At 42.3% G+C, this 26644-nt stretch overlaps 1 protein-coding gene across 4 annotated transcripts in view; it reads right to left on the bottom strand.

Annotated features, from left to right (window-relative positions):
• The window catches only part of si:dkeyp-97b10.3 (NACHT, LRR and PYD domains-containing protein 1b allele 3), a 44018-nt gene that overhangs the window by 3018 nt on the left and 14356 nt on the right, over positions 1-26644 (bottom strand). Inside the window, exons 2-9 of one of the 4 annotated variants that reach the window (XM_057351534.1) lie at positions 10316-10347; positions 9398-9430; positions 9218-9295; positions 7571-7606; positions 7134-7177; positions 6705-6757; positions 1615-1832; positions 1283-1536 (exon numbers count right to left, since the gene is read on the bottom strand). In XM_057351534.1, coding sequence (XP_057207517.1) covers positions 1283-1536; positions 1615-1832; positions 6705-6757; positions 7134-7177; positions 7571-7606; positions 9218-9295; positions 9398-9430; positions 10316-10347 — 748 coding nt within the window. The other 3 variants (XM_057351535.1, XM_057351536.1, XM_057351537.1) reach the window with 3 other exon arrangements.

The following is a 26644-nucleotide window of genomic DNA, read 5'->3' on the forward strand; positions in this document are numbered from 1 at the left end:
AACAGAACAAACCCGCACAGTATCAATCTTGCAAAATATTGAAATAAATATACGGAGGTCATGGACCAAAACATTGGATTTAAATACATTTCGATACTTTTCCAAGATTGATAGTGTGCGGGTTTGTTCTGTTGTTCCCAATTATTAGTAAATATAAATAAATAATATTTCCTAAATATATACACATGTTTGATATTGGGTTTATCTATACAATAGGAACATGCACAGGGGCCCGTTTCAATAAGAAGGTTAAAATGTGAACTCTTGAGTTGTTTAACACCGAGATGTTTCAGAACAGCTGATTTCACTTAGTTCTATCAACTCTGGGTAGACTTACATTGAGTTAAGCGCATGCACCACAGCTATGACAAGCAATGATCAATGGAGCTCCTATATTACCATTCACCATGGCAACGGCACCAAAAAAAAAAGCAACATGACGGCAGAAAGCGCTTGAGAGCGAGGAACACTTTCCTCAGGTTTTGACAGACATTTTTGTCATCCGCTTCAGATCAGCGTGACACAGACCACAGTGCTGCCAACACAGATGCTCATCGTTGCTCAGCAGAAGACAGAAGACAGGTGTTGTGTGGAGAAAAGCTTTAACACGTGGAACTTAGGACGTACTCGCAGTGTCCCAATCCCTTTGGTTTGGAACAAGGGCGGTACGAGAGCAAACCACACCAGAGAGCGGAACTGAAAGTATGACGTAAACTATGTCACTGTTTAGGAATAGATTCCTCCCAATCGCGCTCGGGCACAGTTGAGAGTAACTGGCTAAATGTGAGTAAATGCATCATCTGACAGGGATGTTTTTGGCATTAAACCTGTTCACCACTGACTGTGGATTTAATGTCTGGAATGAAAACAATGATTTAATTTTGTTGGCGTCAGTGGTGGGTTTATTTCACTATTATTCTGAGATGAATTTCTCTCACGAGACACTAGAATGATTCTATTTATGCGCGATCGCAGCAATCCTGTGGCAAAATTCAAGCCATGGAACCAATGGTTTCTTTACTGACGTGACAACTTTTAAACGTGCAGGATCTTCTCATAGAGCTCAACGAGTTCACGTAAAGTTCTTCCAGGTCCCAGGTTAAAAATAGGACACAAACCATAGAACCATAGAAGTCAAACAGCTCATGTATTATTAAATATAAGGTTGACCGTCTATAACTTTCATCTGAATGTGGATGATCTCAGGCTTACAGAGAACACCAGAGACTTCTGTCAGACATGAGCACGTTCTGAAGTCTATCAGCGAAACGTGTTTCCTCACCTTGACGTCGGAGCAGTTGTTTCCGGCCAGATAAACTCTGAAGGAGAAGGACTTCTCTTGGCCAACCTCTCGAAACACCTGCACGACCCCGTGATGCTCGGCAGGTTTAGACGTCTTAGCCACGGGACCCACGGGTGAAAGAGACGACACGTTCCATTTGACGTGGCTGCCCGAGTGATCGGTCGAGGGTTCGATCTGACCGCGCCGGTTCTTCACGTGCAGAACGCTGAACTTCACATCACTGTTCTCATCTGCTGAAAGACACATTAGAGAAGATGAAGCACCACACGAGAGGAAGGCAAGAACCGGACCGATAAAACACAGGTGTGTACCTGTCAGACACAGCGAGTGTGGGAACTGCACGGATTTCAGAATCGACGGATCGCAGTCCACGTCAAAAATGGGTCCGGCGGATTTCCACGAGTCGCTCAGGTAGCTGGCAAACTTGCTCCACGAGAGAACGCAGTAGGTGATGTTGACCCGCTGAGAGACTTCGAACACCAGTCCAGTGTCTGAGCATTCATACACACCTTCTGCCTCCAAACGAAGCCTGTCAGAACATCAGAACCGTCAGAAGATCTGCGGCTAAAAAACACAAAACTGTCGGAACATTGACATTACAGTGACATACCTTGCACATCTCTTTACACATATTGTCCTTCATTTAAAAGTTTTTTTTTCTTGTTTTAGAAAGCATCGTTTGGATAGAACACCCAACAGGGTTCAGGGCAAAAGAGTAATAGATCTGCATGTTGAAGTGTATCTAGTGGGGATTCATTAATCTTTCCCTCGTGTGCCCCTTTCCACACTTGATAATGATGAGTTCAACATTGTGTTACTTGTGAGATGAAATTTAGATTTAGATTCAATTTATTGTCATTGCACATGTACGAAGGTACAAGGCAACGAAATGTGACCTCTGCATTTAACCCATCCAGAGAGTAGTGAACACACGTACCCCCGGAGCAGTGGGCAGCTATCACTGCAGCGCCCAGGGAGCAAGTAGGGGTAAGGTGCCTTGCTCAAGGGCACCTCAGTTGTTACCCGCCGGCCCTGGGAATCCAACCGGCAACCTTCTGGTCACGAGTCCGACTCTCTAACCATTAGGCCACAACTGCCCTACAAATCACCTTAAAAAAAACTCACCTTCCTACAATTCATTCATTATTTTAGAAGCTGCTTAATTCATTCAATCTCAATCATATGCGTTAGTTTTTGATCTGCGTTAACACCCGTCACAGTTAGCTTTAGAGGTGGAACTTGTTCTCGCTTTTTTCCTATAAACATACATTTTCACATTATACCAATTCATAGGTAAGTGTCAAGTAGTTTTCCCGTGACATTAGGTGTCACACTCGTGACTCACATCTTAATCTTCCCATGACTCACTTTCGTTCAGAAACATGAGTCGTTTCTTATTATGAGCTGTAATCGTTTTTCTCTAGCTCAGGCTCTTAGAATACGCATTTTTCATAACTGATATTATTGAGAGTTTATAAACGTGAGCCTTTCATTTCTCAGTAGTGTACAGTCACCAATCGCTTGATGAAACATCACACTGTGAATTCAGTTGGTGTGCTGCTGGTTATTTAGAAATACTGCCACAATACAGCATTAATGCTCAAGTAATACAGCGTGACGAAACCAACAACTAGGAGATTGTGAAGAAAAAGGGTGCATCGTCTGTTGTGTGGAATTGGTTTGGGTTTAGGAAAAGTGATACGAATGAGACGAACGCGATTTGCAAGGTATGCAAGAGCACTGTTTTAACAAGCGGTGGAAACACGTCAAACCTTTTCTATCATCTCAAATCAAAGCATACAAATGAATATGGCCAAAGTCAAAAAATGCGGCAAACCTCAGCCCACTCATCTACAACATCACAGAGCGCTTGCAAGCCCCCAAATCCTGTACAAACTTCCTTAAGGGCATCTTTCGAAAATGCAATTCCCTACGACAAGAAATCTCGAAGATGGTTAGACATAACGTGTGCTATTACAACGCACATATGCAAAGACATGGCACCTATTCAGACAGTTGAAAAGGAGGGTTTTAAAGCTCTGGTGAAAACACTGGATGTGAGATATGTAATGCCAAGCCACAAATATTTTCGCCAAGTGGAGTTGCCAAGTTTATACATGTCTTAAGCGAAGTTGAACAGTATGCTTATTTTTATTTATGCGTTGTCATATACAAATAGTTATATTGTGATATATATCGTTATCGAGATATAAAACTGCTTCTATCGTGATAGAAGATTTTGGTTATATTGTCCACCCCTACATGTCTATATCGATTCTGAAACCGGTTCTGTGTTTTATGCACAGCCCTTCAGTGAATTACGGCTCTTTGATCAGTAGGAAGTACTGCTCGATCTAAAATCACAACGAGATTGAGTCGTTAGTAACGTGCATTGGAAAAAGCAACACTCGTTAAACATAATCATTATAAATATACTTTATTATCATGAAAATACCTGAAAAGGTTTGAAGAACAGCGATAGAATATCACCATTGGCATTTCCTGGAACGGTGTGTGTGTAAATCGTTCTTCTTCTGTCCCATATTCAGAGTTTCTGAGCGAGAGTTCCCTCTGGCTTTCAGATGTTGCGGCATTTAACCGTAATTCATTGAGGAAACGGAGCATAAAAATTGCACGATATATTTTCCAGCCCTAGTTAATGCAATAAAGTAATACTGCCACAATACTGCGCTAACGCTTACGTACTACTGCGGCAATACTGCATTAAAGCTCAAGTAACACTGCGGCAATATTGCATTAACGCACAAGTAATCCTGTGACAATACTGCCCTAACACTAAAGTAATACTGCAGCAAATACTGTGCTAACGCTCAAGTAACACTGCCACAATACTGCCCTAACACTCAAGTAACACTGCCACAATACTGTGCTAACGCTCAAGTAACACTGCCACAATACTGCCCTAACACTCAAGTAACACTGCCACAATACTGTGCTAACGCTCAAGTAACACTGCCACAATACTGCCCTAAAGCTCAAGTAATACTACAGCAAATACTGTGCTAATGCTCAAGTAACACTGCGGCAATACTGTGCTAACGCTCAAGTAACACTCCCGCAATGCTGCGCCAATGCTAAAGTAATACTGCCACAATACTGCCCTAACGCTCAAGTAACACTGCGGCAATACTGTGCTAACGCTCAAGTAACACTGCCATAATGCTGCGCCAACGCTCAAGTAACACTGCCACAATACTGCCCTAACACTCAAGTAATACTACAGCAAATACTGTGCTAACGCTCAAGTAACACTGCCACAATACTGCCCTAAAGCTCAAGTAATACTACAGCAAATACTGTGCTAATGCTCAAGTAACACTGCGGCAATACTGTGCTAACGCTCAAGTAACACTCCCGCAATGCTGCGCCAATGCTAAAGTAATACTGCCACAATACTGCCCTAACGCTCAAGTAACACTGCGGCAATACTGTGCTAACGCTCAAGTAACACTGCCATAATGCTGCGCCAACGCTCAAGTAACACTGCCACAATACTGCCCTAACACTCAAGTAATACTACAGCAAATACTGTGCTAACGCTCAAGTAACACTGCCACAATACTGCCCTAAAGCTCAAGTAATACTACAGCAAATACTGTGCTAATGCTCAAGTAACACTGCGGCAATACTGTGCTAACGCTCAAGTAACACTCCCGCAATGCTGCGCCAATGCTAAAGTAATACTGCCACAATACTGCCCTAACGCTCAAGTAACACTGCGGCAATACTGTGCTAACGCTCAAGTAACACTGCCATAATGCTGCGCCAACGCTCAAGTAACACTGCCACAATACTGCCCTAACACTCAAGTAATACTACAGCAAATACTGTGCTAACGCTCAAGTAACACTGCCACAATACTGCCCTAAAGCTCAAGTAATACTACAGCAAATACTGTGCTAATGCTCAAGTAACACTGCGGCAATACTGTGCTAACGCTCAAGTAACACTCCCGCAATGCTGCGCCAATGCTAAAGTAATACTGCCACAATACTGCCCTAACGCTCAAGTAACACTGCGGTAATACTGTGCTAACGCTCAAGTAACACTGCCATAATGCTGCGCCAACGCTCAAGTAACACTGCCACAATACTGCCCTAACACTCAAGTAATACTACAGCAAATACTGTGCTAACGCTCAAGTAACACTGCCACAATACTGCCCTAAAGCTCAAGTAATACTACAGCAAATACTGTGCTAATGCTCAAGTAACACTGCGGCAATACTGTGCTAACGCTCAAGTAACACTCCCGCAATGCTGCGCCAATGCTAAAGTAATACTGCCACAATACTGCCCTAACGCTCAAGTAACACTGCGGCAATACTGTGCTAACGCTCAAGTAACACTGCCATAATGCTGCGCCAACGCTCAAGTAACACTGCCACAATACTGCCCTAACACTCAAGTAATACTACAGCAAATACTGTGCTAACGCTCAAGTAACACTGCCACAATACTGCCCTAAAGCTCAAGTAATACTACAGCAAATACTGTGCTAATGCTCAAGTAACACTGCGGCAATACTGTGCTAACGCTCAAGTAACACTCCCGCAATGCTGCGCCAATGCTAAAGTAATACTGCCACAATACTGCCCTAACGCTCAAGTAACACTGCGGCAATACTGTGCTAACGCTCAAGTAACACTGCCATAATGCTGCGCCAACGCTCAAGTAACACTGCCACAATACTGCCCTAACACTCAAGTAATACTACAGCAAATACTGTGCTAACGCTCAAGTAACACTGCCACAATACTGCCCTAAAGCTCAAGTAATACTACAGCAAATACTGTGCTAATGCTCAAGTAACACTGCCACAATACTGCCCTAAAGCTCAAGTAATACTACAGCAAATACTGTGCTAATGCTCAAGTAACACTGCCACAATACTGCCCTAAAGCTCAAGTAACACTGCCGCAATGCTGCGCCAACGCTAAAGTAATACTGCCACAATACTGCCCTAACGCTCAAGTAACACTGCGGCAATACTGCCCTAACGCTCAAGTAACACTGCGGCAATACTGTGCTAACGCTCAAGTAATACTGCAGCAATAACGTGCTAACGCTCAATTAATGCTGCTGCAATACCGCGCTAACGGCCAAGTGATACTGCGGTATTACGGTCCCAATGTTTATTTGTTACTGCTGTATTACTACACTAACGCTCAATTAATACCGACTTAAAACTGCGCTCATTTTCAAGTAATACTAAATAATGCTCTGCTAAAGCTCAAGTGGTACTGCAGCAATACTGCACTAGTGTTCAATTGATACTGTCACAAACCTGCTCTAGCACTCGAGTAAAACAGTGGTAATACTGGGCTAACACTCATGTGATACTGCAGTAATACTGTGGTACAGTGAGCAGAGGAACTTACTGCAGGCGGTCTCTGGAGATTTTTCTGGGGGTCACAAGCTCATGTTTGGGATTCTGTGAAGGTAAAATAACAGTTCTTCTCATCATCAGACATTATGAGGAGCTTTGTTCAGTTTGTAAATTGACATTAAGGGACAAATTTACTAAACAGGGCAAAATATTGTGAGCTGATGGGAGTGGACTCCTACAAATGCACATGCAATAAGGTCAGTCTCGAAAACAGCCGTGTCCACACCTTTTAGTGCTAATATTCACTGCGTGTCTTTCGTAAATACCCACAGTAGTTTTTTATGCCAAAAGAGGAGTAAGAGAAGTCAGCAAGCTTTTCTTCTCAAGAGAATTCAGTGTTGACACTCATACAGACACATGAGAAGCTGAATATTTCCATCATACACATGAATGAATGTTGCACTGATCATCACCGTCTCACCTTCAGAGCTTTACATCTGTCACAGCAGAACTTCAGCTGCTCATCTGAGAGATAAATCACAGTCATGACATGACACACACCAATACAGCTGGACAATAATCTTAACACATTTGACAGTACTCAATTCTTTTTTTTCTGCTTTTGCTGTAGAATAAATGATAAGAAGTGATTTTCTTTTGCCCCGATTTAAAAACAGCATCATTTGGATAAAACACTCAAAAAGTTTAGCCCAGAAAAACATGTATACTTCATGATAACATGAACAAATGAGGTGATGAGAGAGATTGGTTTGATTTTGTTTAGTATCTGTTTTCTGCTGCTGTTTTTGGCATATTCATTTTACGTGTTAGAAACGATATGAAACACGTTACATCTGCAGCACCATTACATCTGAATGATATATTCAGATGTTATCTCAAATATGGCTCAGCACTTACCGCTGGCATCTTCTGCTGTGGGTCTCTTATCAGAGTCTAAAAACACACAACATTCCTTCATTATATCAAATGATTCAATTCAATTGAACATTACGCTAATACCCAATAGAGTTTACATTGCCTTCATTTTCCATTAAAGAGCAGGTTTCATGAATCTCATAAAATTACCGGCATTTCAGTGTGTAACGTAGCTTTCATTCAATTTTGACTATCTGCAAAGTTGTTATTCCAAAAAGTCCATGATAAATTAAGATATTGGCTTCCAAAGTAAGGAGTCGACTCCGAACCGCCCAAACAAATCGTGAGGCTTTCGGATCTTTTGAGTGTAACATCGATACGTCACAGTGTAATGCATCAGCACAATCCCCGCCTTCCTGCGAAACAGGAACACTCTGACTTGCCCACTAGCACTTCAGGTAGTGTTGCGTATACAACATGTCGAGGGGACGCTGTGTTTTGTGCTGTGAACGCAAATGTACTTTGTTTTCGCTGCCAAAGGATGACGATGTGAAGGATCAGTGGTTACATTTTTTTTCCACGATACCACTGCAGTACAATTCCAACCTTGTGTAATGTGCTCGTCATTTTACCGACGACTGCTTCTCAAATTTTGGCGAGTTCAACGCGGGATTTGCCAGCCGCTTGACCCTTAAAGATAAGTCAATACCAACTTTATTTGGACTAACAAGCTTCTCAGAACCACAAGCTGTAAGTATGATAAATACGTTATGTGTACATGTTAAATTGAGTGCTTACAATATACGTTAAAGTAATTGTGCTAATCCGTGTTGTATATTTAGTACAGCTGTAGGTTTCCAGGTAAACAACGTATAAATTAACAGTGTTACAGTTTTAATAATCCAACTCTGGGGGTTAATGTAGACTGTTGTCGTTCTACATGTCTTAGTATTGTACAAACTGTATCCCTTTATCGTTCAGTCACGGTAGCACTTTGCTAACATGTCTCACATTATGGTTTTGTCAAGGTGCAAAGTTAAGCTGTGGTCACGATCCCCTTCAAACAAAGCGGTTTGCTTGTCATTATTTTAAAAACGGACTGCAGCACTATATCATTTTATTATGTAAAGGTGTGTGCATTATCTTTGGAAGCTCTCGCTAACTTGCTCAGAGTTACTCCTCTCTGTATAATCAAAGTAATGATCAACTTTTGGATAGAGCCGTTGTTGTTCTCCCACAGCTATGACGAAAAAAGATCAACAGGAAACAATAGTCTGAATGGTTTATGAAGATAAGTTTATGAAGATAAAAACTTGTGATATGGTAATACTGATGCCATTTTTACACACAGCGTCTTTGTTTACAAAAACCTTCCTGATATAAGAACTGTGGTAATGGGCGTTTCGTTTCTGACACGCAGTGTATGAAGAAAGACCAATCACAACTGCCTTTATAAGAATCTACAGTAACAAGTAACAAAAAAAATATAGCAATGTGGCCATAAACACTTTGTTTTGAAATCACAAAGAAAAACTGCAGTTTATATTACTATACATGTAGTATATACAGGGGTAATGATGATGACACGCGTCAATAATCATTACCAATATAGACGATAGCAAGACATGCAGTATACAGAAATGTTATAAGTGTTAAGGTAAACATATATCAGATATAAGATTATGAAACCTGAAAGTGTGTTGTGTTTCTCTTCATCAGACTCATCATCGTCATCAGAGCTGCCCTCTGTTGATGTATCTGTGCTTTCTGATCACACACACACATGCACCAAGCATTTCAATACATCACTGATACGAGATGCAGCTCAACAGATTATTCTGCATGTTTGATAGGAATGTGATGTCATACCCGAATCGCTGTGAGACGTTTCTGCAGGATCATCTGTAAAACACACAACTCAACATCTGAACATCATCTCCGATATTAAAACTCTGACACATGAGCACCTGTACTCGACACAATTACTGAATTCAATACGAACATTTTCATGAATCCAAACTAGGGTTGGAAATCGAAAATCAATTCCAATTTGGATTCGGAATCGAAAGGCTTGGAATCGGATCGGAATCGAAAGGAATAGGAATCGGATACTTGAGATTAAAATTTGAATTCCTCTTATCAATTCCTGTCTGCATATTTTCAGAAAAGTACATGTGTTGCATGACCTGCTGATATCTCAATAAAAGCCCTTATGAAAATTATTGATATTTTTTACTATAGTAAGCATAGTTTAGCTATAGAATTTGCATTAAAGCACGAGAATCACAAATTAACCATAGTTGCATTATAGTAACTGCAGTTTAACCATGATGTAGTTCAACTATGATAATACAAAGTTTCTATGTGTAAATATACACAAAACGGTGCTCATAAATATATAAATATACTTTGCAAACAAGTCAATAAGCAGGCTAAATGACCATACAGGTTGATATCTAAATGTTTTACTTCAACTGTGGAATCGAAACTGGGAATCGATAAGAATCGTAATCGATAAGCAGAATCGGAATTGGAATCGGAATCGATAAAATTGAAATGATTCCCAACCCCAATCCAAACATTTATGTCAGAATGACTTTACAAAGAAGTTACACGTGTTCTGCCTGTGTTTCATGAATAAGGCCCAATTGTTTTAAACAGATGAAATCATAACGTGTGTGTTTTGTGACGGTCTGGAGAACTTCAGCATATATTCATACAGCTGCTCAAGTAAATACTGAAATGCATTACAGACATCATCAAACTGTTAATAAATGATGGACTCACTCTTCACATCTGATGGTGAAACATCTCCCTTCCTGAAATACACAAATACAACAATGTGTTAAACAATGTAATGTTCATGTACGTGTTCATCATTCACGTTATACATACACCAGCAGCTAAATAATGCTTCTGCAAAAAAAACACAAGTAAAAGCCCTTTATATCGCTACAGTACAGTAGACGTTCTCCCAATATAAGCACTTTTCATGAAGTTATATTTGTTCTGTGTGGACAGGCTCTGGAGTATGAATGTAGATCAGTAGAAAAACTTGAATTTGAGAACAAAAACCCCACACAATTCCACTCACAGTCCCAAAGTGAAAAATACAGATGTCAACTAACTATGATTAGAGTATTAGTAGACTGTTAGGTTGAGGTTAGGAGAATCTGCTGACATGTGAGTGGTCATTTGAAAGTGGTAAACCAGTGCTGGAAAATGACCAGGACATTTTAGGTTTCAAACGGTTCAATACCATGAATTTGCTCGGTTCGGTACTTAATATGCTGCCGGCATAAACTGGCAACATAGAAGAACAAGATGGATCGCGCATCAAGCTGCTTTTTCTGCACCACAATTTGCCTACTAATACTACAGTATGTCTTAAAGTATGTACGTATCTTGGCATTCTATTCGATAGTAATCTGTCATTTGAGAGCCACGTCGCCAACACCTGTAAAATTGCATTTTTCCATCTTAAGAATATATCTAAACTACGTCATATGCTGTCAATGTCAGATGCAGAGAAGTTAGTTCATGCATTCATGACATCAAGACTAGATTACTGTAATGCACTGTTAGGTGGTTGCCCTGCAGGCTTATTACAAAAACTCCAACTGGTCCAAAACGCGGCAGCTCGAGTTCTTACACGTACAAAAAAGTATGAACATATTAGCCCGGTTCTGTCAACCTTGCACTGGTTACATATAAAGCATCGCGTTAACTTTAAAATCTTGCTTATTACCTATAAAGCCTTACATGGTTTAGCTCCTCAGTACTTGAATGAACTCCTTTTGTATTACAGTCCTTCACGTGCATTACGCTCTCAGGCGTCCTGTCAGTTGGTAATACCTAGAATTTCAAAATCAAGTGCAGGTGGTAGATCCTTTTCCTATCTAGCGCCTAAACTTTGGAATAGTCTTCCCTGCACTGTCTGGGAGGCAGACACACTCTGTCAGTTTAAATCTAGACTAAAGACGCATCATTTTGATCTTGCATACACTACACTTCCATAATATAAATCTTCTGAGGGTTTAGGCTGCATTAGTTAGATCAACCGGAACCAAAAACACAACTGATGTACTTGTTGCATCAAAGAGTGCAGAACAGTACTCTACTCTCAGCCAGTCTTGTCTCATTGTTCCAAGGTTACCACAGCGAGCAGGATGCAGTTCATGGCCTGACCTGATGGTAGAGCGGAGAATGGGAAGCGGCGACCTGACAAGAGCTAAGATGATAGAGCTGGATAAAGAAAGACCGACACGTCCTCACCACAAAATTTCAAATGCTATTAGATTATTAATGATAATCTTAAACTATAATTTACCTTATTATTAAGTTTATTTATTTTATTTAGCCTTGTTGTGCAAGCTCTCTGGAGCTTGTGCAGAGGCAGCAGCTTTTGCCAGAGGGGAACTGGAATCCCCTGGTTGGGCCTGGGTTCTCCTGAGGTTTTTTTTCTCGATTAGAGTTTTGGGTTCCTCGCCACCGTTTGCATACTGTTTTGCATCTGCCTGGCCGGGGGGGCTGCTTTAGAATTTTAAAGTTTTACTTAATTAATATTGCATATAGGAATTTATAGTTATATTAAATATAGTTAAATTTGACCTGTGCTTCTCTCTCCTTTATCTTAAATGTGTGCTCTCACTATGCCTGTGTGTGTGTGTGTGTCTTTGTGTGTGCGCGTACTTGTCTGTGTACGTGTGTGTGTGCGTGCGCATCCGTGTGTGTGTGTGTGTGTCTGTGTGTATGTGTGCTAGTACGTGTGCATATTGTGTGTGTGGAGTGTTTTGTATGTGGGTATGTCTGTCTTCTTTGTTTTCACCTTTTTCTTGTTTTTGCAGGTACAACTTTAATTATTTTGCTTATAGTCAATATGTCTCATGTACAGCTGCTTTGTAACAATGAAAATTGTAAAAAGCGCTATATAAATAAAGTTGAGTTGAGTATCCCCTCTGTATACCCGCTTGTTTAAAATGTCTCCAAGCTGCTTTTGTGGTAGCTTTCCTTTTAACTGAATCACCTTTCCCTGTATCTTGTTTTTAAACTTGCGATTCCTTCATAGAGTTGGTGCATTCTTAAAGAAAGACCCAATATTTCCCGCGGCCCCGGCACCCGCACAAACCATCAGTGTCTGCAGTGCGCCAGCGGTCAGTCTGGTCACAAATACAGTGTGCTAGAATGCCATTTGAAATCTTCACAATGTAGTGTACGAATATATTTAGAATATATCTGTGAGATTCCACCAAACTTTCCAGGTCAACATGTTTCCTCTCAAACAATCACAGGAAATCCAGTGATGAGTAACTCCAACTACACAATTCACCTCACACAACTACTGACAATAACCCAAACTGACGGACACACTGAACATGAGCTGAAACATCCCGAACACATGTGAAGTGTAGTGTTTTAGCAGTTCATTAACATACAGGAGAAGATGCTATCAGCACAGCATCTGTGCAGGTTCAGTCACTCTACATTACACAGGCCTTTATTAGAAAGAAACTGATCAGAGAAAGAAAGGATTTCACCTTCACAACGTATCGCTTATCCGGAAGTCAAAATTAATCAATATTTTGAGGGTTCACTTTTCATTTGATGTTTTTGGCAACAATCACATAAATAATTTGTCAACAATAAACATCCGTTTGTCTTGATAATGGAACAGGTCATTAAAGTAAGAGATAATGTATAGTCAGTTGTTATCACAGAATAAACCCTGACAGCAGGATCAGGACCCGACATGAACACCAGAACATACATCAGCCTAATTAAAATGACAAAAATCATCTACGGTTTCAAGTGTAATTAGATGTTTTAGTTTGGCACATGTCCTATTTGTTTATGGAGAGGGTGGGGTTTGTGACCTATACTTCAGACAGCCATCAGGGGGCGATCGAAATGTTGTGGCTTCACTTTCCTGGAGGGCTGCATGTGGCAACGCCTGCGGTTTTCATTAGCAAATGAAGTTGAGCTTTGTTGATTTCTTGGTCTCTCACATGAACAGCACATACACAGACATGAGCATCACGTCAAAGAATAAAACACTACACACACGTCTCACTCGCTCTCTGGATCAAGAACACTTGTCTTTTACACATATGTGTGGATATCTCTTCAGCATGTTGCAGGATTGAAAGTTCCTCTGATGTGTGAATGAAACATCTGAACACACATGTGCGACTGAAGGTACACAGTGCTCACACTGATAGACTTAATGGGATAGTTGCGCCGGTGAACTTTTGGGATGCAAGTGTGGGCAGGGTTACTTCTGGTCGTATAACACCGCATGGGAAAAGGAGGATTTTTGGCTGGTATGAGTGATATGAGTGGGTTTTTTTTAAAAGAAGAAAGTGCTATATTAGTGTAACGACAGAATATCCTCTTTACATTGCTGAGTACCACCCACGAATCGATGTTTTAAAAGCAGATTTGAGTCTCAGTCAAAGTGGGGCAAATTTTAACTCTATCTGGGTCTCCCACATCCACATTCAGCTTTGTGGATTATAGTAAAAACAAGTAACTATTTTGCAGGAATTTATTCATACGTCTGCAACACCGCACTATTATGACGCCAGGTTGTCCATAATACATGTTAGCCAAGCAATCGTGCAAAAACTATAGACTGTTTCAGACAGAGCTAACTGTTTGTGTGAAGTGCGTTTGTCGTTGTGCTTGTTTCTGTGTGACATTAATCAATGGTGCACCACTATTTTTCTTAGTTTTAGTCTAATTTGCGAATTAAACTCGTTTTCCGGCTGCATTGAGTCCATATAACTAGATGCGGACTCGCTGACGCAGAATCCTGTTATTTAAATATGTCATCTGGTTGTTCTGCATGTCTGAGTGAATGAACTGCACAGTTTAACGCCGCTCATGGATTTGTCTGCGTCTGCACTGTATTCAGTTCAGTTTTATTTATATAGCGCTTTTCACAATGTGCATTGTTCCAAAGCAGCTTTACAGGAGAAAATAAGAAAAACTGAAAATGGTGTTTATAGAACAAGCAAGGTCATTCTAGTAAATAATATGTAATAAATGCAGTCTCCCGGTGGTTTATTTAGCATATTCTGCATTAAGTGAATGCTAGGCTGAAAAGATGTGTCTCTGTGGAGAGTGTGTTTGACCCTCGAATAGTATCGGGAAGGCTATTCCAGAGTTTGGGTGCTACGTATGAGAAAGCTCTACCCCCTTTGGTGGATTTAGTTATTCTAGGTGTTATCAAAAGTCTGGAGTTTTGAGATCTTAGAGAGCGTGATGGGTTGTAATGTGATAGAAGCTCTGTTATGTAGGTAGGGGCTAAACCGTTTAAGGCTTTATAAGTAATTAAAAGAACTTTAAAGTCAATACGATACTTAATGGGTAACCAGTGAAGGGTTGATAACATTGGGGTTATGTGATCGTATTTTCTGGACCTGGTTAGAACTCTGGCAGCTGCATTCTGAACTAACTGTAGTTTGTTTATTGATGCTGCAGGACAACCACTAAGCAGTGCATTACAGTAGTCAAGTCTTGAGGTCACAAATGCATGAATAATCTTTTCTGCTTCAGCCACACATAAAATATTTCGTAATTTGGCAACATTTCTAAGGTGGAAGAAGGCTGTTTTTGTGACATTTGAGATGTGATTTTTAAATGACAGTTTGCTGTCTAATATAACACCAAGGTCTTTAATTGTATTTGTTGGAGTAACAGTGCAGCCTTCAACTTCTCCGAAATATTCTTCTCATGTGTCTTTGGTCCGATAAGTAATATTTCTGTTTTATTAGAATTTAAAAGAAGGAAATTACAAGTCATCCAATGTTTTATATCTTCGATGCACTCTGCCAATTTGGATAGCTGGAAGGAATCATCTGGTCTTGATGAGATATATAGCTGAGTATCATCTGCATAACAGTGGAAGCTAATTCCATGTTTTCTAATAATGTTTCCAAGGGGCAGCATGTATATGGAGAATAGCAAGATATGAGGGCATGAACACATGAACTTCATCTCCAGTGTTGCTCTGAGAGTTTATTTCACGGGATTTTACTGTTTGATTAAAGCTATCGTCAAACACACGCTTAACCTCAAGCATCTTCCAGACGACCGTCAAAATAAAAGTACCGTTAACCTGAACATAGAGATGAAAACATACTAGTGAACTTAACTATAGTTTTTGCTATAGAAAATTGTAGTATTCTTGTAGTAAATTGATAAATCTGTAGTAAACACTGCAGTATACTATAGTAAGGAAATGAAATTGGCGAATTAAATTTGCATGCCGGACCCCGCCCCTGAATATCCGGGTATAAAAGCGAGACGGCGTGCTGCATTCATTCACGTTTTGGTCTGAAGGGCCTGAGCATCCCTCGACCGCTGCGGCGGGCGGCCTGCGTTGTGGCAAGAAGGACACAACGTCTCGTTCCCTCCATCAGGGAACTGAGGTTACATCTGTAACCAAGACGTTCCCTTTCTGTCGGTCTCTTGACGTTGTGTCGAGCTGACAGATGGGGTTCCTATGGAAAACGCCACAGCGCTGTGCCGCGTCACAATCTCTAGCGGAGCGATGCTGACTGGCCTGGGCCAGTCATACGTGAGCGCTAGCGTGAAATTGTAACCGTCCAGTGGAGAGGTAGGGGGTCCCAGAGCTTTTGAAGAAATGGTGGGAAGCCCCTGCCACCAGCCGTCACGGGCGGAGGCCTTGTTTCTCTAACAGCGAGAAGCCGCCTGGCACCGTAAGGGCCACTGGGTAAGCATTATTCCCCCTTGGGGGAAAAACGCTGCAGAGACCACTACCTACCATAGGGAGGAATTAGTGGAGATACCAACATGGTCTCACCATCAGGGGAGAACTCATGGGAAAATGTGCGGACTGAAGGAGTTAACCGCAAGGTGGAAGTCCACCTAGGGAGGTCATGGGTTACCAAGTAGGAAACATTCATGAGGATACATCAGATGGAACCGCCCGATGGGGGGGTTACCACGCCTGGAGCACTAGGTCCGGTTAGAGCTATGTGGTAGATAACTCAACTGTTCCCCGGACTAAGGGGGCAGGGCTGCTCTGCCCAGCCTGCCCCCAGGAAGGTGCTTAGTGATGGATGGAATGCCTGTTCTTTACCCAGTGGGGAAAGAAGGGAGGCGGAAATAGCCGCTGACCCACCTCGAGGAAGGGGGGGAGGGCTTTCGCAGGCATACGCCCTACCGGTTGCCGGTCCTACATGTTGCCCTGCAGGACGCGGGCTGATACCGGTTCCATGCGGAGGTTGTAGAACCTCACAAAGGTGTTGGGCGTAGCCCAACCCGCAGCTCTGCAGATGTCTGCCAGAGAGGCGCCCTGAGCCAGTGCCTATGAGGAGGTTACACCCCGAGTGGAGTGTGCCCTCCCTCCTAACGGGCAGGGGCGATCTTGAGATCGGTATGCCGTAGCAACGGCATCCACGATCCAGTGCGCCAGCCTCTGTTTGGAGACAGCCCTCCCCTTCTGCTGGCCTCCAAAACAGACAAAGAGCTGCTCAGAGCTTCTGAAGCTCTGCGTGTGGTCCAAGTAGAGGCGCAGTGCACATACTGGACACAACATGGATGGGGTTGGGTCTTCCTCCCCAGTTAGGAGCGCCTGCAGGTTCACCACCTGGTCTCTAGGGAGAGTGGTGGGAACTTTGGGCACGTAGCCGGGGTCTCAGGATAACGTGAGAATCATCGGGCCCGAGTTCTAGGCAATCTGTGGACACGGAGAATGCTTGTAGGTCCCCAACCCTCTTGGAGGTGAGCGCCATCAGGAGAGCCGTCTTTATTGTGAGGAGAGAAAGAGCGGCATGTCCGAGGGGCTCGAAGTGGGGGCCTCTTGAGGACCACAAGTGTGGACATCGCCCGACCCAGGGCCCGCGCGGTCACCTTGGTCAGCCATAGAGCGAGGTCGGTGGCGGCGTGGAGTTCCTGCATAAGCGCTGGGTCGGTCTTACCCTTGTGGAGCTCTCTCAATGCCTTGGCCTGGCAGGAGCCATAGCGTGGAGAGCGGAGGCAGCTTGGCCCGCAGCAATGTAAGCTTTCGACACCAGAGATGCCGAGACCCTACATGCTTTGGACGGGAGTCTAGGTCGAGCCCCCCAGGTGGCCGCCGCCTGCGGGCACGAGTGCACCGCGGCGGCACACTCCACCTGGGGGACATCGACATATCCTATAGCTGCCTCACCCTCGAGGGAAGAGAGGGTGACAGAACTTGTTTGGCGTGGACGCGCCAAAAAGAGGGCGTTCCAGGTCTTACTAAGTTCCTCATGCACTTCCGGTAAACACGGCACTGGGGGCGGGCGCGGCTTGGAGCCGCGCTCAAGCCCGAGGCACCATGTATCCAGCCGCGAGCACCGGGAGAGGCAGTGCGGGCACTGAAACCCAACGCTCACAGCGGCCTAGGAAAGCATGGCTGACATTTCGACGTCCGCTTCTTTCTGAGCTCGAACCCCCGAGGGAGGGAGCTCCGCCGAATCAGCCGGAGTCGGATGGCAGTATGTCACCCCCCGATGCTGCAAGGGACATCTCATCATTATCACGCACCGTTTCCGAATACGTGGTTGATGAACAAGACGGTGGGACTGTCTCCTGGGGAACGGTCAGACGAGCGAGACGAGGTGCGAACGGGCCGTGAGCCAGTGGCTGGCGGATTAACGCTCACAGTAATCCTTATATCACCCTCGCTGCTTGCCGTAGCGGACGGCAGGGCCGTAGTCCTGCCGTCACGGAACGGGGAGCAGACGAGGTGGTGGCTGAGTCCCGTGGGAACACAGCCACCCGTGACGCAACGTCTGAATCATCAACCGCCCGCAGTGCGGGCAGGACGTATCCACAACGTCTACCCCAGTGTACTGGAAGCAGACATCGTGTCCGTCCCCCTCCTCGATGAGTGTGTTGCACCCATGAGAACAGCGGGACATGCCACGCTGGAGAAATTTGCTCTTTTAGAGAAAAAAACTCAAACACTTCTGGAACTGCCGAGACGCCCAGGGGAAGTCCCTGCAGGAAGGGACAGTCCACTGCACCACGTCATAAGATTCCAGCAGTAATAGTGTAGAGTTTGAAGTCTCGAAGTCGATCAGTGTGAAGGCTCCGAAGAACAAAAGGTGAATGAATGCAGCACGCCGTCTCCCTTTTATACCCGGATATCCGGGGGCGGAGTCCGGCATGCAAATTTCATTTGCCAATTTCATTGGCCTTTTCTAAACTAGTCAGAAGTTGATAGGTTCTCAAGAGCGAACCCCATCTGTCGGGTCGACACAACGTCGAGAGACTGACAGAAAGGGAACTAAAAATTCTATGACATGAAGCTTCAGCGCTAGTTCTGCTGGGAAGACTCAATCTTACGTCACTTACTATGTATAGACCTAACCAATCATCACCTAACCAATCATCACCTAACACTTGGAGTATAAAAGATCGCCACTTACCCTTCGTTTGCGTTCGCAGTTGAAGCAGCCGATATTCACCCCCATCCTCCCCACCACCACCAGGTTGGTCCCTGTCCATTAACCCCAGGGGGGTTGGCTGCGCCCCTGCCTTCATCATCATCAGGCAGGAAGTGCAGGAATTCTTGACCCTCTGGATGCGAGCTATGGACGGGGCCTACGCCAAAGAACTATATATTTTACCATATTTGCACCTTGTCGCTGATCAGTTGTCTAATAAATGTTCATTATTTTTTTAGCCTTATTTCATCAGATGTTTAAATCTTTGTGTTTAAATACATTTCAAAACGATCGATTCAGAGTTGAACACATGGCTGCTTTTTTCTTATTTTGACCAGTTTTTCATTCAGAATTTGGGAGAGATGTTGTCACTACTCCACAGAGTGAAACAAAAATGATCGTTTGAAAAAAATCGGATTGTCGAATTGCTTTAACCCCAAAATGGCAGAAGTGTAGTGCTGCTGGGCGCTGTTGTTGCACTGGAACGCTCTATTGACTTTCACTTTTTGTCAATATAGTCTTTTTGCGCGGCCATTGAAAGAGATGACGAAAGAGCATGGCTAAGTTATGTCAATTCCAAACAGAAGTGAGCATCCCTATGACCTACTCCCTTTGAAGTGTGTTCTTTGAAGGGTGAATGGTATTATTATAGTCCGGTATAAGCGTTTGGAACTTCCTTGGTGAAGGGAATAACTGAACTAGTGATGTGTAGTAAACTACAAAATAAATACAAAACTTTTAAATACTGTAATTATATTCCATTACTCCTTTAATTTATTTAGAGGATATACTGTATATATGTACAGTATATATATATATATATTAGGGGTGGGAATCGTTTGGTCCCTCACGATCGATTCAGAATTGATTCTTGACGTACTAATTAGCATACAGAAAACGTCATTACGTCGCATTTGCTCTCAGAGTCAGACTAGTGTTGGCACTTTTTCTTCTAGTCTTTGAGCTGTCACATATTGTATTTTAAGTGCCCAGTAAAGCCATTTTCATTCACATTTTCTGTTGTCAGACATTAAAACAAGTGTATAATAGTAAATGAACGCGATTCATTTGTGCCACGTTTAACGGCAGTCACTTTCACGAATTGACACATCCTCTGACAAAATCATCATACACAAGAGAGGTGATTTTGGCAATATACTGTATTTGTCTCGTGCAGCGCGTGTGAGCTGGCTAACAAAGTGTGCATATTTACAGAAGTATGATCATGTTCTTTAGTCTAAACAGTGACAGGTTTTGGAAAACGCTATATTGCACTCATTGAAAATTCAGCTGCGGTTTCTCCCTACAGCTCACTGCACAGAGCAGATGCAGAGAAAGACCATCCTGAAATGTATTTTGTTATATTAAAGTTTAGTACAACGATGAATGTTATATAAACGGTGGATATAACGCTGGATTTGGAGATGGTTTGAAACTGATATATGGAGCCGTCCCAGCACTAAAAGATGCCGGACATGAACCGCATGCGGTGAGTGAAACTGATGTCTGTGCTTTGTTGGCAATGGGTGCGCACGTGCTTTAGTTCAGCCTACCCCTCCCCCCCGAACGCGCCGTATGCTTTCAAAAATAATCCTACAGCTGTATCTATCTTTTATAAATGTGATCAAACTAAATACTCGTCGAAGATACGAAGTATGCAATACTACTCTATAGGTACTCAAGATTAATATGAGACTGGCAGAAACCGCGTGTGTTAGGGCCGCTTTAAATAGTTTTTTTTTTGTGAATTGATTTGAATCGCTAGAAGACTGAATCACGATTCATATGCGAGTCAATTTTTCTACCACCCCTAATATATATATACTGTATATATGGGAAATTACATTTTATATGATGTTTTTTTTTTAATAGATGGCGTACCATAAAAAATGGAGGCGCCAAAATGCTGAATTGCATGCAATGACACTGTCTAGCAGTGAATCAGAGGAGGATCATTTATTTGCTGCTGGGGTTGGCTTCGGTGAAACCAACGGCAGTCTGGGAGAAGACAGCGCTGGGAGTACTGTTGACATCAATGATTTTGTGTATGAGGATGGCCAGCAGTATGCAAGTGACAGTGATGATGCAGAAACAGACACTTCCTCAGATGAATTAAGTGATTTGAGGAGCGATTTGGCTAAATGGGCTGTGAAGAATAAAGCAACGTGGGCATCTGTTGATGAGCTAAGAGCTGACTAGACTTCAACAAGATGGAATTGCATTCAAAGATGAAACCTTAAATGTGAAAGTGAATGCTTTCATTTGTGATGCTCCTGCGAGTGCTTTTTTGAAACGAATAAAGGGACCCAATGCATACAATAGTTGAGAGTGATGCACTATTGAAGGAGAATATGTAGACAGCAGGGTTGTGTTCAATTACCAGTCACGAGAGACTATTTCGTTAAGAACAGAAGAGGAATTCAACTTTCGCAGAGACAAATTGGTGAAATATAATGCAAACTTTTGTCTCTCAAAGGAAAACTGCCAAGAGAATTTGCCCGACAGCCATGCTCTCTTGCCTTTCTGGAAAGATGGAAAGCAACTGAATTCCGTCAGTTCTTACTGTACACTGGACCTGTTGTTCTTTGTTCAGTGTTGCCTGACAACTTCTAACAACACTTCCTTACACTTACTGTTGCCATGTCCATACTCTGACTCATGTCCATACTCTGACTCTGATGACGAAACAAGGAATGCATATACTGCCTATGCTGAAGAACTTCAACTTCGTTTATTTATATAGCACATTAAATGCAATGTTTTGCCCAAAGTGCTTAACAATATTAAAATCAATAGTACCATAAAACACATACAACCAACATACATGTGGACAGAAATAAACAAATCATACAACTCAAAACACACAAATCACATAACTCACACAATCCCTGCTCAAAGGCCAGACTGAAAAAATAGGTTTTGAGCTGGGATTTGAAAACCTCTACCGACGGGGCCAGCCCGCCTATGCTGAAGAACTACTGATATATTTTTATTAGGGCTGTCAATCGATTAAAATATTTAATCGCGATTAATCGCATGATTGTAATGAGTTAACTCGTGATTAATCGCAACTTAATCGCACATTTTTATCCATTATAAATGTACCTTAAATGAATACTTTTCAAGTTTTTAATACTCTAATCAACATGGGCATGGACAAATATTGATGCTTTATGCAAATGTATATTGTTTATTATTAGTGAAACCATACTCAACATAGAGCATGAAGACTAGACATGTTTCAAAGGTCATAGATGTTTTTCAAAGAACTTGTACATGTCTATTAAACACATGAAAAAATTCATGTTCCCATTACTTCTTTCTCTGCACTGAGCTATTTACTTACACAAGCGTGTTCACATTTTCGCAACTGTGATAGCTCGGTGGAGGCTGTGTGCAATGCAAGGCATATGCTCGAACGGAAGCTGCCTGGCCGCGGCAATCATGTTGCATGCACTATCGGTGGTCAGTGGGCTAATTTTACATTTACATTTACATTTATGCATTTGGCAGACGCTTTTATCCAAAGCGACTTACATTGCTTTGTCCTATACATTTATACATAGGCATGTGCAATCCCTGGGATCGAACCCACAACCTTGCGGTGTTAACGCAATGCTCTTACCACTGAGCTACAGGAAAGCTTTGAATTCAATATTCCACTGTCTGGCTACCTGCAGAAAGTGCTCAGCGCAAACGTTAGCATAATGCCTCTCGTCTGTCTTCATAACAGTCAAAGTGTACGACTGTAGTTTCCAGTGTGTGTCAAAATAATGAGCCGTGGACCCCCAGGTAGCTATGGTTACTGAGGGAAGTCCAGTAATCTCTGGTGAGCGCAACCGTGTTTGTCTGTCTTATCGCCTCCTCGACTTTCGCTTTCTCCTCTTCGTAAGAGTCGTGAATCTTGCTTGTAACAGTGGCTCTCGAAGGTAGTTTGTATGTGTAATCGTTAGATGCGATGCGAATAATTTCAAGTAGACCCTCGTCCTCCACTACATTAACTGGCCTACATGCTGTAGCCACCCATTTAGCTATCGATGTGGTGAGTCTGTTGCTTGTGAAGTTGTCCATCCGTCTCTGCTGAAAACAATCTAGTGTGGTCTGCCGCGAGGAGGAGAGCTCTCTGCGTCAGTTGTATGCTTCGCCATCAAGTGATATTTTAAACTCGACGTGCTGCGGTGATAGCTTAATTCACATCGACAATAAATGCAGATCACTTTAGTCTTGTCGACAGAACCATCAGACATCGTTTTATATATGAATTTTACGTTCAGAAGACCTATTTATTTCTTCATTTCTGTTTGCTGCTGCATCATTTACTTTCTCAAACTACGGGCAAGGCCAAGGTTCAAACAGAAAATGCGTGCTGCGTTAATAGCATGTTAATAAAATTAGTGCCGTTAAAAGGAATTTGCGTTAACGTGTTATTAACGCGTTAATTTTGACAGCCCTAATTTTTATAAAACATCTACTAAGCTCTACAGCCCCATCTTTCCTTCCTACAATGTCCATTCTCTTGTCCACCTAGCAGAAGATGTTAGGAATTTCGGAACTTCTTTAAATGAGATATGTGCAGTTCAGTTTGAGAACCATCTGCACAAACTGAAGAAAAGTGTCAGGAATGTAAAAAATCCTATTTCACAAATTTTCAAGAGAATAGCAGAAATGGATAATACCAAAGTTCACATTACACCAGCACCCCACCAGACATTTGTGTCAACCAAAAAAAAAGACTCCTGCTTTCTTTATGAAGATGGCTTTGCCTTTGTGAATGAAAAGAGAACCGATAATATGTGTTTGTGTGATGTCTATCACCTTAACAGTTTAGACAGTTTCTTTGAGAATCCTTGTATCTCTAAACTTATAAACATTGCACTTCTAAGAGATGGAAGAAGACCTGGAAAACAAAAGCTCATTGAACAGAAAGACCTTAGGAAAAAAGCTGTCTGTCTTCCATTTGAAAATGGATTTGTTCTGATACCAATGCTTCATGGCAGTGAAAGGCACTAAGGAGCGGTCCAAGGACTGTAGGCATGAAAGCCCTAAAAGGTGTTAAAGAAATGGTAATTTTTGTTGTTTTTTCTTTGAAATGTTCTGTTTAAAAGAATGTGTTACTATTGGTGTCATATTATAACATAATGTATCTAATTTCAAACACAGTAACCCAACTATGAAAGTGTGTACACCTGGCATTGCGAATCCATTTCTAGATCAGATCACAAATGGTCAGTGCTAAATAGAGGTTTTCATTGTGCTCCTGCAAAATTTATGAGAGGGGGAAAATAGGGATAGTTCACCCAAAAATGAAAACTGTTGACATTTACTCCCCCTTAAAGGCGGGGTGTCCGATTTCTCTTAGCTGTTGTTGATGTTCAAATCACCAAAACAGACACACCCCTACCCCCATCTTTCGCTTTCGTCAGCGCTCAGCTCGACTAATGTCCGTCCTGTGCACTGTACACCTTACTGCTTATTGGCTACAAGGTTGTTTTGGTACCACCGCGGTGGTAATAGACAAATCGACCGCGGTGGTTGAGAAATATATATTATTTATATAAATAATATTTATATTATTATATTTGCGTGTAGCAACCACATGACGAGTGGAAGAGAAATATAGACCTTATTTAAATACTTGAAATTGTTAAATAATTGAAATATGATATCTGAAATAAATGAGGATGAAACATCCGTCAATGTTTAACGTGCAAATCCATCAGTGAAACGGCACACTACAGCATATAAAACATTTAAATAAACATCAGTAAACAATGAAAACTTAAATGATATAAGAAAGCTAAATACTAAATAAAAAAGCTCTTGTTGCAGTAACTTCAGTCAGTGGCGTATTAACCCTTACAGTCCTTAACAATTCCATTTGAAACAAACTGTTTAAACCTACATTGGCTTTCCTATTCAGATTGCCATAAAAACTTTACTTTTTCCGACTCGTTGATGTGAAACTTGTTGACATTGTCCAGATTAAAATGTGTACAGCTGCACTAAATGCGCGTTCAGAAGATGTGCACAGGAGCGCAAATGAATAGATGTCTCTCCGCAACCGCGGCAAAACCTGCGCGCGCTCCGACACTAAGCAAGCGGAACATAGCCAGTTTTGATTTTACGTATCTGTTCATTTCACAACAATATCCATTGCAAAACCCGCAGCATAACCTGGGTTTTGCCGTGCAGTCCCGTGCTCGAACGCACCAATGGAAATGTATGCCAATAATTTCTGTCAATTTAAAATCTTTTAAATAAAACCATCCACAACTGAAATGCTACAACTAGCAATCGTTATCGCAACTCTCATATCTATTACACCTATATTTGTCAGAGTGACGTGCACTACCGCCGGTGGCAGTTCGTCACCGTCATGGCACTTTACCATCACGGTGGTGCCGTTGTTACGGCAACCGTCACAGCCCTATAAATGTATTAATTTAATAATAGGTGATCAATAACCAGCCCCAAAATAAATGATTTGAAAAGATAGTAAGAAGACTGCATGAAACTGCTGTAACTGCTTTAATGCATATTTTATATTATTTTTATATTTTATATAGCACCATTTTATTTTTACACTTTTACACTGTATTACTGAAAAATGCTTTGCTTATATAGATTTATCATCATAATCCCACAAATATGAAAATTTTAATTTTGAACAACAATTAAATGTTTCAAGTAGGTCTATTTAATAGTAGCATTTAACTTGAAAACCCATGGCATGCCAGTCTCCGCCCCGTGCATAAGGGTATAAAAGGAAGATGGCGTGCCCATTCATTCACCTTTTGTTCTTCGGAACCAGCGAGGCATCACATGCTGAGCATTATTATCTCTGATAATTTCCTACTGGATTCTACGACGCAGAGCAGCGGACTCTTGTGTGCGACTTCCCCTGGGCGTTTCGGTAGCGGACCTAGGTGTCTAAAGGAGCAAATTTCTCTAAAAGAGCTGAAATTTCCTGTCTCGCCTCTGTAATCTTGGATGCAACCGCCTCGTACCTGACGGGCACGATACCTGCATCACATGCTTGGGCCGCCAGCATGCTGAAGTAGCGTTCATCGATACGGCATGCCCGCACTGCGAGCATATGTCTTTCAAGGTGTTGCAGTCACGGTTGGCTGTGCTCTTTCTGGACGCAGCCACAACATCGTCTGCTTTGGTTCAGCGGCAGCTGTCAAGCCATCCGCAACGGCGAGCGGTTGTGGTGATCTGGGGATTCCCATGGACGTGAACTCGCCGCAGCCAATGCCGCGGACTGTCCATGACCTGATATGCTCACCAAACCCGTCTCCAATGGGCGGCAGTCGACCGACCCATAGCGGATCCACGCAAGAGCGTGATGAGTGCCCTAGTCCACTAGGGGTCAATACTAGGGCTGCAACTAACGATTATTTTGATAATCGATTAGTTGGACGATTGTTTTTCCTTTCGATTAATCGATTAATCGGATATAAATGTAATTACATCTTTTGCTTATGATAAGTAAATCAGATATGGGAAAAGTATACACAACTGAACTCATTAGCCTTCTCCCAAAATGTTGTGAATGTCTCCATAATTAATACACCTGGTGAGTTGATTCAGGTGTGTCATATTAGAAGCAACTGACAATAGTCTCTCCCAAACGTGGGAGCGAGGGGAGGGTCGGCCAAGGAAATCATTTTTT

Source organism: Triplophysa rosa, linkage group LG14 (assembly GCF_024868665.1).
Source record: "Triplophysa rosa linkage group LG14, Trosa_1v2, whole genome shotgun sequence".
In the NCBI taxonomy this organism is placed as follows: domain Eukaryota; kingdom Metazoa; phylum Chordata; class Actinopteri; order Cypriniformes; family Nemacheilidae; genus Triplophysa; species Triplophysa rosa.